The sequence below is a fragment of the Oppia nitens genome, unplaced genomic scaffold (genome assembly GCF_028296485.1).
Source record: "Oppia nitens isolate AA-2021 unplaced genomic scaffold, nextdenovo-longstitch-racon4-pilon3 scaffold7_pilon_pilon_pilon, whole genome shotgun sequence".
NCBI classification, from domain to species: Eukaryota; Metazoa; Arthropoda; class Arachnida; order Sarcoptiformes; family Oppiidae; genus Oppia; species Oppia nitens.
This window is the reverse complement of record NW_026533251.1, coordinates 4,390,241-4,409,184: the sequence shown is the minus strand read 5'-3', so window position 1 is coordinate 4,409,184 and position 18,944 is coordinate 4,390,241. Positions and strand designations below refer to the sequence as shown.

Genomic DNA, 18,944 nt, shown 5'->3' with positions numbered 1-18,944 from the left:
CTGACCACATACGCGAACTGAGCAACTACCCGAACTGACCAACTACCCGACCTGACCAACTACCCGACCTGACCAACTACCCGACCTGACCAACTACCCGAACTGACCAACTACCCGAACTGACCAACTAMCCGAACTGACCAACTACCCGAACCTAACCCAACCTAACCTAACAGACCACCTACCTAAACTGACCAACTTACCGAACTGGTCAACCTTCCGATGTATTAGCGGAGAGGGGATAGCGGAAATCATGTGACCTAACATGAGTGTAGATGTAAACAAAATAAATATAAATACATTTATTTTTAAAATAATATTTATAATTTATTTACATTTTATTTATTTACAAAAGCGTTCATTAAATATTTTCTCTCTAAAATTTTTATCTAATACATATGATATATTTTCTTCAATTAGTTTACACTTATATTCATGAATACGTCTGTTAAAAACTATCCAATGCCAGTTAGATATACGAGCCTGTCTTGAAGCATATGACCAAACATACATAGTCTTTATCTGTATTTTGTCATCAAATCTAACTTTCTTCATATTTATTTGTTTATTAAGTAATCAAAGTATTTAAACATAAACTCTTCATATAATTCATTCAATGCTTTTCTAGTATAAACACCAGTCAATATCATTTTCCCTTTTCTAGTGAGAGTTATATGTCTTTTATTACCACAATTGATCCTCAAATGTGGAAATATTTCCAACTCATAATTACTGCTCCAATTAAATTGATTCATCAGTTTCTCTACATTCAAGTCGTTTTTCAGGTTATGTGACGCAGCAATGTTAGTCACACGTAAGTTATGTAATTTGATATCATATCCGAGTTTTTGTATTATGCGAGCAGTCTTTCGTAATGCTATTCGACCATCATTTTTTGATTTTGCACCCACACATACTAGTTTACCAGAGTCGTATATCATAACCGTGGCATTAGGGTTACGATACCGTTTAATTACTCTCACAAATGGGTAATTGTGATATACACAATTACAACAGTTGTTACACAATTTTCTTAAATCAATAAAACCAATCATATCAAAGAGATCAGCAGTCATCGAAACATTAGTTATCACAGGCATATTGATAATGCAAATTGTATTACTATAATAAATGTTGATGTAGTTATAAACTCATAAACTATTGCATCAACTATTACAAAAACAGTTGAAACAAGTTGTTTAACAACTATTGCTTCAATTATTGCAACATCTGTTGCAATAAGTAGTTTAACTACTATTGCAACAACAAATAGTGTATTACACTATCGTAAATCCTGTTTACTCTATAAAATATTAACTTATAAAAGCAAAGTGTATACACTATTATTGTATTAGTGTTTATTAGTTTTGTTATAACTGATTATTATTGTAAATTAAATTTTTCATCATCAAAATGGTTGGCAAAACATTGTTTCAAAAATCCATTTTCACCAAATCTGATGGTGAAAACAAATTTGAYAAATTTGTTCGTGTATTGGAACACGAAAACGGTGAAAAATTTGTGGACATYCGACTSACTGTTTGCAATGATGGAGAAGATGTCTTCTACACCAAACATGGCGTTTATTTATATGGTAATGAATTCAAAGAGTTGTTAAAAAAGYTAGAAAACCAAGATTTCGGTTCGTTTGGTGATCATCGAGTGATATCATTCATGCATTTAAAAAAACAATTGTATTGTTTTAGTATCATAAGTAGCGGTAGCATTAAAAAATTAAATGTTATATTTCCTGAAATTGACAATATATTGTCAATGAAAGATGATATCATTAAATATCTTAATTAAAATAATATTTGTATATTATAAAACTATTATTGTAATAAATAAACAAATTAACTGAATAAAATAAATTTTATTAATAAATAAAAATTGTATAATTATTTACATTTTAAATTAAAAACAAATAGTAATTTTTAAGCCATTTCCACAATAGCTCACACTTGTGTTGAGCGCATCTCATATCTGATTTATCGGGTATGATACGTTCATGAAAATGACATGAACGGCCACCATACATTCTCTTTAATGTTTTAAGACTAGGACATCTATACTGATCCAATTCAACGTAAGGTATAGCGCACATGTCCAATATATCCGCCAATTGAGAGCACTTAATTCCAATGTATGGCTTTTCTTTGCTTTTGATTTTCTCATACATCTCAATAATAATCTGTTTGGCATCCATTGTTGAGTTTTGTGTTATCTCAGTGTTTACTGTACGTAACGATAGTCCCAATAAGTTGTTGGCCAAATAAAGGTTAGTAATCCGATCTTTCAATTCCATATCTCTATAAGTTAGGTTTGTCTCACACAACTCAGACATTTTACAAGTGTGAGATATTATTGCAATCTCACGCGGGACAAAGATATTGTTATAAACAAAGCCTTGTGCGTCCATTACACCACAGATTTGATTAATTTTACTCATTTTAGAGATTAAGTTTGTTTACTATAAAAAGTAAGTCGTGTTCGTTGTTGAGTGGAAACCCTTCTTCTATAAAATAGCGCTCAATGCGATGTCTATATGTTGACGCAATATTTGCTAACGTACCATTAATTACGTTTACATTAGTCATAACAATAAGAAATTTTTCATTATAAATATCTTTTATTTTAATGTATATTCTATAATAATCACTAAAATTTTTATACACATCTGATAAATGACATTTACCAGTTACATAATAATTTGGCAACACAATCATTAATGTGAGGATTAAAACCAAACACAGTTTGGATTTGTTCAAATGATCCGCCATTAAAATAATTAGTTAAAAAATAAATACAATATAATCCACAAGTATTAGAGTATACACTTTGAAAATTAATACAGTTGTAATACCAACCGTTTACAGTATTGTCTTTTATAAAATTTAAGATATCATTATGTAGTGGTTGTAATCCAAATGAATCAAAATATATAATGATTTCATAATTGGTTTTGTATACACTAACCCAGTGTTCCCCAGGAGCACTAGCTTTATCTGTATTAATAATAACACCACTATCTTTTGGTATAATATTTGGTAACATATCTCTCGGATATGTACCATAATATTTATTACAATTTTTAAAATAGTTATTTATTTGTAATGTATTCATATTTATTGAAAATTTTTAATAGCAAATCTTGAGCTCTCTATTTCTACACAACTATCATATTCGCAGAATATGATTGCAGTTACAGTCTCTTGTATAGGGTAGGCAAACTTTAGTTCAACTCGTAAGTTACCTCTAACCACAGTTGATACATAACCACTTTTTGCTACTCCATCAGATAAATCCGGTGTAAAATTGAATCCAAATAGTGTATAACCTTCAGCATACTCTTCCCGTGTTATGTCAATATCTGTTGAATGTTTGATTTGATTTGCTGTTTCAAATAATCCAAAGTATTCACGCATATATTTTTTATTTGTAAAGTCTGGTGTGTATGGTCTGTGTGGATATTGAGTCCCATCAACATAGCAAGCAATGTGTCGGATATTGTAATTTTTAAAATAAAATGGGTTCATATTATATGAACCATTATATGCTTCGTTACTAACAAAACCAATATATATTTTTCTAGGAATCACTCCATTGATGACATTATTTAAATAACAATCTAATGTGTCTTTAGCTATAATTGATGTCTTTACTTCCTTTCGTGTAATAAAATAGCGGGCATTAGCACTTTCAAGTGCTCTATTGTGTGCCACAACTACTTGTGGGTTAACAATAGATTTATGCATAAACAATCTTACGTCCATTATTTCAACTGTTGGTATCAATGTTTTATCATAAATTAAATAAAACTTGGGATCTTGTGGGTAAATTTTAATATTCAGTGTGACCCCTCCAAGTAAAGACTTTACTTGCGATGCTAAATCAATGTGCAAATTGCCATACATTTCGACTTCACACCCGTCAGATAATGAGTTACCTGACGGTCGTATACGACTACTTCTTATCTCATTTACCGAATCCATAGGTGTCTCATCTTTATGCCAAAATGCAGTCTCTAAATGTGTATTTCTAGCATCACTATTACTGTTAAGAAGAGTGTCAATATATGACACATATGAATAATTCACTGATGATGTTGTAACAGTTGTTTGACCAATATTTACATCAATTTGTTTAATAAATGAATGCATTAAATAATTGATTGGAGATATTAGTTTCCAGTCTTCTGCTTTAACTTCAGGTGTTGTTGATACAGTAGACTTTTGTAATTTAAATTTTAAACATAAATAAAGTTCACTTTTGCTTAAGTTAATATATTCATTTAAGCCTGTATGTATTTCAAATTCAATAGTATTTGTTGAATTAGATAATGTACTTATTGGACGGTGTTCAGTTTGAACATCACGTTCAATCATTAGTTGTGTTGGTGGTACTCCAAACACATCCATTTCTGGAAGTGTCATTAGAGATGATAATTCGTGTATTGTAGACATTTTTAGTATTTTCTTTGTTTTTTCTTAACTGTTTTACGTCTTTTATAAGATTTTAGTTTAGTTTTAACTTTACGTTTACGTCCTAAACCTTTTTGTTGTCTAACATTAGAAACTTTATTTTTAACATCTGTTAAAATAGTATCAGCTGATCTTATCAACTGATTTGTGCCGGCTTCTTTGAATGATTTACCAGATAGTATATCATTACCAATACCGTTAAATGCATCCCATCCTTTATTTGCTACATATTTTAATGCAGGTTTAATGTGTTTAAATATTTTACCAAATATACCATTACCGGACTGGTATCTATGCCCAGCATAAGATACAATACCGTTACCGGCTTGGATTTTATAGTAATCAATATATGGATTATTCATACTTTAATAAAATGCAATGTTATAGTTACTCTACCAAATTTAAATGGTATAGATAAACCACTATCATCTTTTATAGATATTTCAAGTGTTTCAAATTCATTGAGTCTTACAGGTCTATATTGAGGTCTTTCATAATTTAAATGTACTGTATCTCCAAATTTATATTTACGCGGTATTTCAACTACTCTCAGTAGAGGTGCAAATGTATCACCAACTAGTGATGGGTATACAATATCACTATATAAATATAGTGAATGAAAACCACCACTAATCTCTACGGGATGAAAGCCTTTAATAGTATTTTTATTTTCAATTCCATTGAATACTATATTAACTAAGCTATTGCTACCATAATAATAATTATGTGTAGCTTTTCTATCTTTTAATCCTAAAATGTTTTCAATTTCGTCACCCAAGTCAGGAAATATTTTAACTACACTTTCAACTATACCAACATTAATTGTAATAAAATTATTAATCTCATTATAAACTAATTTTGGTGGTTTAATATCAGTAAATAAAGTCAAAATATTGTTAATTTCATTAACTAATTTCTGTGGTGTTTCATAATAACCAGCTTTAAGTGTAAACTTATCATCATATTGATTAGACTTATCACCATATATACGGCCCATTTCATCAAATAATGTAATTTTATGATCATTTAATATATTATACCATGATTTGGTATAAGTTATTTCAGATATACCAACACACCAACTATCATCAAGTTTAACTGTTTTGCCTAATTTTGTTCTAAAATCAGACATTGTATTGTCAAATGTTTTGACATTATTAACTAAAGTAATATATTTACTCATTATTCACAAAGTTTTATTTGTGTATTGTTATCAAAATAACAATTCCAAATAATTTTTTCTTTATCTCTTAAAAATAATAATACAACAACAAATATAATAAATAAAATAAAACACAATATGTTAATTAGTAAACAATTCATTTTTATTTTTAAAATACAGTATCAGAGCCTTTTATAACATTTTTACATAGTTTAAGTTTAGGGTTAGGCATTATATAACCAATACAACTAGTTAAAATAATTGCCCATAAATTTTTGTTGCCAATTTCAAAAGTTAAGTTAATTAAGCTTACAAATATTACAATTGTCATTAATGACATTTGAATAGTAAACAAAATTAATTCAGTTTTACACAATTTATTTAGTATAGACATCTTGAATGCTATCAATCCAACTGTTGTATTCTTCCGGATAGTTCAACCACTTAACAAAATACTGTCTACGACCACGTCTAACACGACTTCTAATAACTCTTTCAATACGGTATAGATTTTCTTTGATCTTTTGGATCTCTTGTGGATAAAATCGCTGTTCAATAATATTTCCTTGTCCATCACTTAGTCTAAACACATATTGATTATCACCTTTTATAGTCTTTACTACAGTAAAGACTTGATCAGTCCAGTTAGGGTAATAACCTTTATCAAATTTAGACATTTCGTACACTTTACGTACTTTATCTCCTGTAGCGACATCTGGTGTTTTAAACTTTTTAGATTTAACATATAAGTTATTGTATACTTGTTTTGTATTTTCTGTAGTCACCTCAATAGTGACATACCTATAGATCTGTGATATGATGTATTGTATGCTTTAACAAGTTTTTGTAGTACATCTACATATCTTCGCGAACCATTAGCAGTAAAGTATTTAAACATACGTGACTTTAATGTACGATTAAAGCGTTCAACTATAGCACATTTTATTTTATAATCATTTGAGTGAAAGTAGTTGACTCTATTTAATTTTAGATATTTTTGAAATATTTCATTTAAAAACTCTTTACCTTTATCTGTACGTAAAGATAATGGTTTTCTGTTTTTAAATAATGTTTTAAAAGCATTTGTAATGCTTTTACCAGTTTTTACTTTCAATGGAACAGTAAATGCAAATTTAGAAAAGCAGTCAATTACTGTTAAAATATAATTATATTTATCATTTTTATTAGCAAATTCTCTCATATCAGCTAAATCTGCTTCCCATTGTTCATCAATATATGTCACAACAATTGGATTTCGTATAAATTTTCTGTGTACTTGTTTATGTAGAGTATAAGTTAACTCTCCTTTTAACCAATCTTTTACTAATTTTAATGTTATATTTGGATTTAATTGTTTAGCAGTTTTATACAAATTATTTACACCACTAAATGATCCACTATTTTGTGGATCATAATATATTATATTCAACAACTCATTTATATTTTGATCCATTGTATAGATTTTTTAGATTTAGATTTTTTAACAGTCTTTTTATTTACTACTTTTTTAACAACTTTTTTGTTAGGTTTATGAACTTTTGTAGTAACTTTGCTTTGTTTTTTAGTTGTACTGATTAAATTATTTTTAATTAATACTTTAAAAACCATATCTTCTATTATACTTAGAAATGAATTATTAATATTCGGCAAATTATTTTTAATATTGTTATCATTTGTAACATTGTCAACAATGTTTTTAGTTACTAATGTATTTTGTTTAATTTTTTCAAATGGTTTACTATCCACACTCATTGAAGATATATCCATATCGATGTCATCATCACTATCATTAGTAACCAATTCAACTTTTCTGAATGACATTATTTTGTTATTAATTCGTATACAGTTGTTAGTAACGGTATTAACCACATCCAAGCGTTTCCTTTTTGTACAACACTTTTACAAGTTTTTAAACTTTGTTTCCTTTCAAACTTTTTAAGTAAAAGTTTTTTACTTTTATTCAATTTTTTAGTTTTTATATTTCCTTTTATAACATTTAATCCAATTTCTTTTATAGCTAAATATACTTTTGGGTCTTTAGCTAAATAATTCAATAATGTTTTTTGTGTTTTCTTACATTTTATTTTAGAAACAAACTGCAAGTCTCTAAAATATTTTTTCAAATTATCAGACATTACTTAGGTATATAGCAAATAATTTTCAATTTATTATTAATTGGTATAATATTTGTTTGTACTCTATATTTTTCAGGTGTATCCTGTTTTAGGTCTACTTTAATATAACCATATTGAACAGATGTGGCGTCAGTATACACTTCTATAAAGTATTTTGAGTTTTCCGGATATATCTGTGAGGCTAAGCTAATTATCTGTCTTTTATCTCTTGGGTTTTTAAGCAATATCAAATAGTGACAATTTAAACTAATTGTCCTCATTTGGGACCCTTGATGAAATATATTTTGTGATATAAATATCACACTTATATTCATATGATGACTACCTTTAGTAAATAAATTTGCTAATTTAACATTATTTCCCAACTCAGTCATCAAATCATCAATAACTATGAGATGAGGTTTAATCTCTTTTACTTCTTCTTCATTGGGTAGGCCTTCAATATATTGTATATCACAGTCAGCAATAGATTTAGTGTACAATTCTTGCCATTGTCCGTATGCCCACACAATTTTTAACTTATTTGGTATATCAGTAAAATATAAAGTTTGTTTATAATTCTCCAATATATTTCTAAGTAGTACAGTTTTACCACTACTTGTAGGTCCAGCGACCATACAAGTGAATGGGTGTTTAAATGAAATGTGTTTTCGATCCACTTTAATGCAATTCATTTTAAATAAAACATAGGTTTAATAATAAAAAAAATTTATTCATCTTTTATAAAATTTTATACATTTGATTTTGTATCAAATTTCCATTCACAGGTAGCCAATTCAGACAAGTATTTTACTAATTTGTTAGTATCTTCTGTTATACCATTTTTATGTCCAATTGCAGTCAGTCTATCGACGATGATTTTCATTCCCGGCTCTGACAACATATAAAATTTCATGTTTTTTAGCCGAATCAATTCAGTTTGAATGCACTGGTCTTGTTTTGGTCTCTTTAACGGTGGCTCTGAAATAATATAAAAATTTTAATATATAATTAATAAAATATATTAATATAAAATACAATACCTTCCAATAGTTTTCTTAAATAACTGTCTTTAAAGTGTCGTTTAGCCATACTTGTTAATGAATATAAAATAATTTTATTAAAAACATTACTTTATATAGTCAATTATGACCTCAATATGTATTCTTAGTTTTATATTTAGATATTTATTTATAGTTGATGTAAATAAATTAAACATAAAAATAGTTTTTAATCACATTTTATTTAAAATAATTTCAAATAATTAGTACAATAATATAAATATAAATAGTATTAAATAGTTTTAACATATTATTCATAAAATCCATAGGGGACAGTTTGATAAATAGGGTGTCCCCTAACAATTCTACGTTTTTCAGATACTGCCTGATATATCTTATTTACTTTATTTGTTGTCACGTTGTGCAGTTTATCTGAACGGAAACATAATTGTGGAGCCAGTGTTGTGATTGGTGTATTGTTAAAGTAGTGTTGAGCAGTCTCTTTAACTCTTTCAAAGTTTATTTTATGCTTTACTTCCTCAGTGATTGAAATGCCTTTTACTTTTACTTTTTGAATCACACGGCCATCACCAGTAACGACCTGATAACCATAGTTTTTGGGTCCACATGAAGTAAACGAATTGATATACGACCCTTCTTTGTAATCTTTTTCTATTTCATCGGTCATATCACCCAAGAAATCACCGATCGGAGGGTCGTACCACCCTTTGGTAGGGTCGTGTCGATAGATTACAGAGTCTGTATCGAAATACAAGACCCGTCCCTTTGCTGAGCTTTCAATATTGTGTAATTCACGATATAAATGAATACGAGCATTACCGGTGACCATCGAGGCCAATGCTATGTTTGTATTGCCAGCAGATGAATAGTTGTCGTCAATGTATTGGTAATTGACTAAAATAGTCTCATCATTGGGCATAATTTCTCCTAAAGTATAGTATAATAAATAAATATTTTATATTAATTTATTATGTTTTTATAATGTATTTTAACAAACCTTTTATTTGTATTTTAGCATCAGATATAATACTACGGTATGCGTCATATGTTTTGCAAAGTTTAGTTTGTTTTTGATTGGGTCTTTGGGCTAGTTTTCCCCACAAACTATTCAACATTAACTTTGCAATGAAGCGGAGACCAGGATTTGGTGACATCTTATTAAACTCTAAATCCACACCTTCACGACTCTGATACTCACTGATGTAGTTTCGCTTTAACTCATCAGTAGTACAATTGTCAGGCCATCCGCTTGCCTCGGTCTTAAGTTTAAGCCATTGTTGTATGTATGGCTTAAATATTTCATTTGTTTTGCGTTCGTAATGCAACACTTCATATATTTTGAGAATTTTATATCCCATTTCTATTGCTAATTTAAGCTCTTCAGAGTACCAAGTACTGCTGATAGCTCTCTCTTTATCGCTATGACTACATTTGTTAGGGCTCATATCTTTTGCACATTGATTGCATAATGCAAACACTAACTTTTTGGTCTCTGATTTTAATGGTAATACAGGAATGTATAGATCTTTAGGTGGTAATACTTTACATTTAATGAATCCAAAGTAATTATAAATTGAGGTGTCGATAAATTTACTGATTATAGATGGATGACCAATAGGGTATTCGCATTTTGAAAGTACAGTCGGATACAGACTGCACACATCTTTATATTTAATCAACTCTGTACCGGTACTGTCGGCGTTGAAGTACAAATTGTTTGTACGACCACCATAAAACGACTCACGTATGTTTGCGTGACCTATTTTGTCAATTGTTTTATAGTATGCCATACGTTTTTTGTGGAATGCTTTGAACTCAACATCAGTTGTCAACAGTTTATCGAAGTCGTGCTCCCAAATAGATGTCACTTTGAAACCTCTAGACTTGTAATATGTTTCCTAAAAATATATAAATGTAAGTAAAATTGTATAAATACAATTATTTATATAAATACCTTTTCAATTGTTCGTTGATAATCTTTAATAGGATCTACTTGCTCATTGCCATCATAGGTGTTTCTAAGGCTAAACAGATGGGTACATTTTTGACATCCATGCCAATAGCAACCATTGAACTCAAATATCTCTCCGAGTACACCATCTCGAATACACCCATCAGCATAGTTCTGACCAATTCTCATCTCTCTGCAGATTTTTACACCTCTCTTCTCCTCCATCCAATCAAGCCATACATTACCTTTGTTTGACTTATGTCGTCCATCGATATAACCGTTGATAGGTGTGACACCAATCATATTGTCTTTTAGAATTTTAGCTCTAAAATACTCCAGTCCAACACCGGCTAATGTGAATCTACGAGTTATGGGGTCCAAACCAGTGAAGTTTTTGAACAGTTTGCGGAACTCCATCACCGCAATTGTGAGTACTATTACATCATTTAAGCAATACTTTTTGATTTGTTGTTCAAAGTTCCATATGTAATTGTTTGCTTTGAAGTCATTATACCACTCCACACACTCTTTTGAAGACCTCATTTCATCAATGCCAAAGTGTTTGATATCTGGTATTTCACCAGAGTAGTCGTAATTCTCTTTTCTGTTGAAGTGATGGGGAAAAAATCCTTTGCTGACAATGTTTTGAAAGCCAAACGATTTTGGCAGTGAAGCCAGTGGTTGTTGGAAATAACTCAACGAGTCTATGAATGATGTGTTGTTGTTTGTAATTTTAAGTATTTTCATACCATTCATAATTATATCACTCGGATCACCAAACTGTCTTCCAAACATTTCCTGAAATATGAAGTGACCATCATATCCTCGGAAATTGTGTGCAATTACGTATAGCTGTGCTTTAATTTTTGAAGCTCTTACAGCGACATCTTTGAATAAATAGTCTGAAAACTGTTCGACTACATTTTCTTTATAGAATGTACGGATACCATATCCGCACACTTTACATCCGTCATTTGGTTCATCAATTGAGACATCGCATCTTTTCGCCATTTGTTGGTAATCCCAACACTTGTCGCAAACACATACTGTGTAAAATATTTGTAATTAGTTGTAATTTCTTAAAATGATTATATAATAACTTACATGAAATGAGTAGATTAGGTTTGTGATCATAAAAACCATTATTTTGAGCTATCTGTTCACTTTCAATATCAAAACAAACTATTAGTTTGTTTTCTTTGTCTTCTTTTTCCAGTTTTTCTATATCCAAAGGTTTTATATAACAAAAATGCGGTGTTTCTTTGTAATACACACTACATTTTGTACATTTTAGTTGATAGCAAACATGTTTTGCTCTTCTATGAGTTGAGTATTCAACATTACAAGTACTACATATTTTTGATTTTACTTTGCAGATATTGTTAGCTTTGTGATTATGATAACATTTATCATTTGCGTAACTACGATTGCATAAATCGCAGTCTACTTTATCACTGTTAACGTCACACTTTGGATATGTTGAGCAGTAGTTGCACACATATTTACATGAATGATTTATTTTCTGATGTTTTGTTAAGCAATACTTACACAGATCAGATATTTGTGTGTAAGCATTGATGTCTTTAATAAAATTATAATGTCCAGTGTTTTTACCGTAGTCGATGTGCTCCATAAATAATTTGTTGGGAAAATCTATAGAGCCTTGAAATAGATAATTGTCGACATTTGATGAGTCGACAATTATCAACTGTAATCCACTTGAACCATCAGTTAATTTAATAGTGCTGAGATACTCCTGCATTTGATTCCAATGTTTTTCTCCAAAAGGTTTGTTGAAATCAAGACCGGCCAAATTACACAGCTTTTCCGATTCTTCTTTTTGATATTTGTCGGAATTATTGTTAGCAGTAATTTTTCTCCACCTACTGTTTCCTCGAAGTGTTTGATTAGTAAAACTTTCGACAAACCACATAACACCAACCCAAACAGCTCTATAACCGCAACCGACATCTGAAATTATATGAATAAATATATTTGTAAATATTATAAAAATAAATATATAATCTTTTAAATACCATTTTTGTTATCAATCCTAACAATGCATTTTATACGTTTACTCCTTTCATCTGAAGTTTCTGGTGGTAAATGTCTTTTGTTTTTCATATTAGGTCCTGATCCCTGTGGTGCTTCAGTTACATAGATTTTCATTTTAAATACAGAAAGTAAAAACTCTGTATTAGATTGTATTAGTCCAAAGATTTTGTTGGCAAACTCATGTTTATCAAATTGTGAGATTGCTTTTCCACCCATATATAATGGTTTATTCAAGCCCTGTGCTTCAATTATCACACTATAATAATCGCCAACATTGTGGTTACGGAATGCCGGTCGCACCAATGACTCATACATCTCATCAATTTGATCATTTAATTGAAGTAAATTATCAATTGAACCCAAATTGTGTTGAAAGCGGATGTCTTTACGGTGTTCTTGCCGTTTAAATTTAATGTATGAATGAGATGACTCATTCAATACATGAAACTTGACCAATTGTTTAACTAAACAAAAATTTTAATTATAATAATTGCATAATAAGTTATTTAATTTTTAATACATACCTGTATTGTCATTGTTGTCATTGTTGTCATTGTTGTCATTGTTGTCATTGTTGTCATTGTCGTCATTGTCGTCATTGTCATTGTTGTCATTGTCGTTGTTGTCGTTGTTGTCGTTGTTGTCGTTGTTGTCGTTGTTGTCGTTGTTGTCGTTGTTGTCGTTGTTGTCGTTGTTGTCGTTGTTGTCGTTGTTGTCGTTGTTGTCGTTGTTGTCGTTGTTGTCGTTGTTGTCGTTGTTGTCATTGTCATTGTCATTGTTGTCATTGACAGGTATGTAGTCGGGAGGTGTGTCCATAAGTGAGTCCTGACTTTCCATATACGACTCATCAGCACCAGCACCATCTTGTACTGGTAAACCATAATTATTGTTTACCAATAAATCAAGGTTTACATAGAAGTCGTCACTGAAATCATCGTTAAACATGTCGTCATTTACATCAAGTATTTCGTCATCCATTGATTCTCTAGGGTCTGGAATTGCGTCATCCATAGATACCACCATTGACTCGACCATAGGGACCGCCAATGACTCGACTATAGGAACCTCCGACTCGACCATAGATACCGGCATTGTCTCGACCATAGGGACTTCCGTCTCGACCATTGGCTCCGGGATAGCTTTGTTGTTGTCCATTGCGTTGAATTGATCGATAAAAATAATAGTTGAAATACTGAAAAGTATACTTTTATAAAATTTGTTAAAATATTAGATTTTATAAAATAATATATTATTTTATAATTAATTAATAAAAATAATTTTTTATTTTTATTAATTAATTATTATTTATTAAATTTTCTGAATATTTTTCTATTTATTTTTTCTATTTATTTATTTTAAAAGAAAAATATTTTTCTAAATATTTTTTGAAGTTTTTTTTTGAAGTTTTTTTTTGAAAAGTTTTTTTTAAACAGTTTTTTTTTGAAAATTTTTTTGAAAAGTTTTTTGAAAAGTTTTTTTATTGAAAAATTTTTTTTGAAAATTTTTTTTTTGAAGTTTTTTTTTTGAAAAATTTTTTTTTTTGAAAAAAGTTTTTTTTTTGTAGTTTTTTTTTGAAAAGTTTTTTTTTTTGTAGTTTTTTTTTTAAAAGTTTTTTTTTTAGAAAAGTTTTTTTTAAAATATTTTTTGAAAATATTTTTTTTTGAAAATATTTTTTTTTTCTAAAATATTTTTTTTTAAAAGTTTTTTTTTTGAAGTTTTTTTTTTGAAAAGTTTTTTTTTTTTTTTTTTTTTTTTTTTTGAAAAGTTTTTTTTTTAGAAAAGTTTTTTTTTGAAAAATTTTTTTTTGAAAATTTTTTTTTTGAGTTTTTTTATTTTTTTTTTGAAAATTTTTTTTTTGAAGTTTTTTTTTTGAAAAATTTTTTTTTTGAAGTTTTTTTTTTAAAAGTTTTTTTTTTGTAGTTTTTTTTTTAAAAGTTTTTTTTTTTGAAAATTTTTTTTTTAAGTTTTTTTTTTTTTGAAAAGTTTTTTTTTTTAAAAAGTTTTTTTTTTGAAAGTTTTTTTTTTTAGAAAAGTTTTTTTTTTGAAGTTTTTTTTTGAAAATATTTTTTTTTGAAAATTTTTTTTTGAAAATATTTTTTTTGAAAATAAAGTTTTTTTTTTGAAGTTTTTTTTTGAAAAGTTTTTAAAAAAAAAATTTTTTTGTGCTTACTTTATTTTTTTATATAAATAATCACAAATTATAAATTCAAGACTCAGTTATACACTGATATCTTCCACTGGCGAGTTAATTTGATGTATGTTTGAATACAATGCTAGCCTCAATCCAATGTATTCCGTACTACAGTCTATAAGACACTAATTTGTTAATTTGACCGCTTATTTGTTAATTTTTCATAATTATTTTTTTTATTAGCTTAAACTACACATTTTTAAGCATCTTTTAAGAATAAAAAATTTTAATTTTAATTACAATTAAAAAAGTTATTAACAATTTAAGTTAATTAATATATACAGTATATGTATTACTATTGCTATACAGTGTGTACATACTATTTCAATACAGTGATGTCATTATATTACATGTATTGTATGCAATAGTTAATGTTAGTTCGGGTAGTTGGTCAGAACGGGTAGTTGGTCAGTTCGGTTAGTTGGTCAGTTCGGGTAGTTGGTCAGTTCGGGTAGTTGGTCAGTTCGGGTAGTTGGTCAGTTCGGGTAGTTGGTCAGTTCGGGTAGTTGGTCAGTTCGGGTAGTTGGTCAGTTCGGGTAGTTGGTCAGTTCGGGTAGTTGGTCAGTTCGGGTAGTTGGTCAGTTATGGGTAGTTGGTCAGTTCGGGTAAGATGGTCAGTTCGGGTAAGTGGTCAGTTCGGGTAGGTTGTCGGTTCGGGTAGGTGGTCAGWTCGGGTAGGTGGTCAGTTCGGGTAGGTGGTCAGATTGGGTAGAGGTAGTAGTGACGTCATTGGTGTACTTCACTTAGGTTAGGTTAGGTGGAGTCACGTGATCACGTGAACCCCCTCTCCGTGACACAGCTATATGGGGGAAAGCACTGTGCTTTCCCTCATGTGAACCCTTAGGTACCAACTACATCAATATTTCTAATTATTTATTTTTAGCGGATTAATTAAAAAACAATAATATTCCTTTTAAAATAATAAATTTTTATTTATTCAGTGATGGTTTATTATATATTTTATTTACTTTAAAAACATAAAAATTAATTTTTACATTAATATAATATACCTGTATTAGGAATCCTAATTTATGATACTATATATTTTATAAAATTAAAAGTAAAAAAAATTATTTCATTTAATATAATAATAAATCCTATAAAAATGTTTATATAATATTTGTTATTATTAGTTAAATTTCTTATAATAGATAACCTGAATTTTATTATTTATAAACTCATTATAATTGAATATTAAATTAACTATATTTGTATTCAAGTTATAATGTATTTCTGTTTAGTTTATTGACAAAATAATTATATCATAAAAATAAATAATTTAATATAATAGATAATAAATTTCAAATTATATTAATTACAAACAAAATAAATTAAATATTTCATTATTCATATTAATGTTTTAACATACAGTACTATTAAAAAAATAAAAAAAAGATTATTTTTACTTAATATTATTATTAACATAAGTTACAGTGATTTTTCGCAATAAATCGCATTAATAGATTATACCAGTAATATTAATTGTGAAATATATTTAATATTACCAATATAATTTAGCAATCTTTATTATTGAAATACTATTTTATTAATAGTTTAAATATTTTTAATATAGACATATATCATAATTATATGTCTATAACTTAAAGTTTCAAAAGTAAATATAAATATTGTATATTGTTATTATTAAAATAAATCATTGTCATAAAAAAATAAATAATTTTTTTTATTGGATTTCTATAGAAAATAAAATTCAATAAAATAAAATGCGATAAAATATAGATTTATTAGAATAACAACAACACATGTTAAAAATACTTTTATAATTATTATGCACTGAATAATATCATGTTTATTATTATTATTATTATAAAGTTTTTATAAACTAATGTTATAATTTACTTTTCATAAACATCTATTATATTAATAATAATAATAATAATAATAATAATAATAGTATAATCATAATAATAATCAATAATACATAAATTTATATTATAAGTATTTTTAATATTTAATTATATAATTTATTTTTTGCTATACTGTAAATTAAATACTGTATTCAATTCAATAGTAAATTACTATTAGATTTATTTGAGAAAAAAAATTATTGCACTGTTGTTATAAAAAAATTATGGCAAAATTAATTGAAAAATTAACCATGTTTAATTATTGTGGACATTTATTAAATATTGCTTGCATTAGCAAAATTATATGTTTTATTGTATGCCTATTGGGATGTTTGTATCAAACCTATAAAATTAGTTATATTTATTTGAGTCGCGAAACAATTACTAACGTGAGATACGAGCGAACCGACAAAATAGCATTTCCAGGTATAACCGTATGTTTGCCAAAATTGTACGCAATGTACGAATTATATGATAAATATTATAACCTAGATGAATTGATTAAATTTACAAGTCAATACTCATTTTATATGAGCTTGGTCCGAAAAATTAATCACCATTTTACTATCAGGGAACAGCTGGATAGACTAGTTGAGCCAGGTAGTATATTCAATTGTTCGACAATCCTAGGTAGTAACAATATTAGCAATGTTATACCATGCCAAATTATTGCCCAATATCAAATATCTATTGATCGTGAATTTGTTTGCTATACACAATTTTCTAAATGGCAAAATTGGCTTGATGATAATGTAAATGAATTGAACATGGATGATTTTAGCGAAACACGACCAAAATTTATGGTAAAATATTGGGTATCCAATAGTTTTTGGCAACGTTTGCACACAAATAAAATAAAATTTATTAATTTACGCTTACATTTGCATCCACAACGTGAACGTATCTATAAAGCCGATAGACATGGTGTTACAAATCAGAAACTTGGATCACAAACATTATGCGAAGTGTCCTATAAGGAGACAGTCGTACGGTATATGTTTGGCAACGATAACAATCAATGTCTATATCGGCAAACAATGGATGAGTGTGTTATCGGCTGTAAAATCGATGCATACGTTAGACATTATTCAAGATATTCAATACAATTTTTATATTACAAAAACAGTAGTCGTTATGATAGCAATTATTTTGAGACAACAATCAATAATAGTATTAGTAATGGATGTGAATATAAGTGTAAATTAAAATTAAATTGTATTCAATATTACTATTCAATGTATGCTATCAAAGGTCCGGCCACTCAATTGCAACTCGAGTTAGAGTTTCCGTCGGAACCGATGACAATATACGAGATTTCGTTGAAAATGTCTGCCGAAGAATATCTTTGTCTATTGGGAAGTGTTTTAAGTCTATGGTTTGGTTTTACTGTCTTAACTTTCAGCGATTTTGCCATTAATTTGTTGTATCGTTTTATATCAAAACTATTTCTAAACAAAAAGAAATATAATAATAATATTATTTATAATACTAATAATTATCATTTTAATAATAACATGTTTGTTAAAGTTATTAATAAACCTAATTATAATAGTAGATATAATTCTATAACTAATAATTTAATTTATAAATAAATTATAAATATTATAATAGCTATAATATTAATATCAATGTGATATCTTAAAAAACAATAATTATATGAATTTATATAACAAATAAATATTAAACTAATTTATCAATTCATGCTAATATTATATCTAAAATTTTTACAATTTCTAATAATATGATTTTAAAAGTAATTAATTATTATTGTTATATTTTTAAAAAATAGTTTTAATAATTTTTATAAATAATAAAAATAATTCATACAAAATATAAAATAATAATTTAGTATCAATTGATTTTGTATAACTGTATGTAAAATAATAAATAAATTTTTATTATTTTTTTTTTAAATAATAAAATATGAATTATAATTTATAACAATTATTTTATTAAAAATTTATTGCAAACAATGGGTGCAATTATTTAGATATACACTGTTCTTTAAGGACAAAGTTTATTGAAAAAAATCAATACAATATCAATGAAGTTTCACTAAATAATATTTAAATTTATTTTACTAAATATAAAAAAATATTT

The 18,944-nt window shown here is 27.7% G+C and overlaps 3 protein-coding genes across 3 annotated transcripts; all 3 read right to left on the bottom strand.

Moving 5' to 3' along the window:
• Nucleotides 1–203: 203 nt before the first annotated feature.
• Nucleotides 204–1,100, bottom strand: LOC128963758 (TATA box-binding protein-like 2; the record flags this gene model as incomplete). The annotated part of the gene is made up of 2 exons (XM_054310272.1): nt 689–1,100; nt 204–260 (listed from the first exon to the last, which is right to left on the bottom strand). Coding segments are annotated over exons 1-2 (469 nt in total), but the record flags the coding sequence as incomplete, so codon positions are not given.
• Nucleotides 1,101–3,125: 2,025 nt separating this feature from the next.
• On the bottom strand, nt 3,126–4,463 carry LOC128963757 (uncharacterized protein F54H12.2-like). Its single transcript, XM_054310270.1, has one exon. The coding sequence runs from the start codon at nt 4,461–4,463 to the stop codon at nt 3,126–3,128; it is 1,338 nt and encodes a 445-aa protein (XP_054166245.1).
• A 1,557-nt stretch (nt 4,464–6,020) lies between these two features.
• LOC128963756 (uncharacterized) lies at nt 6,021–7,464 on the bottom strand. The gene is made up of 4 exons (XM_054310269.1): nt 7,383–7,464; nt 6,670–6,966; nt 6,445–6,573; nt 6,021–6,358 (listed from the first exon to the last, which is right to left on the bottom strand). The coding sequence occupies exons 1-4, from the start codon at nt 7,462–7,464 to the stop codon at nt 6,021–6,023; spliced, it is 846 nt and encodes a 281-aa protein (XP_054166244.1).
• Nucleotides 7,465–18,944: the final 11,480 nt, after the last annotated feature.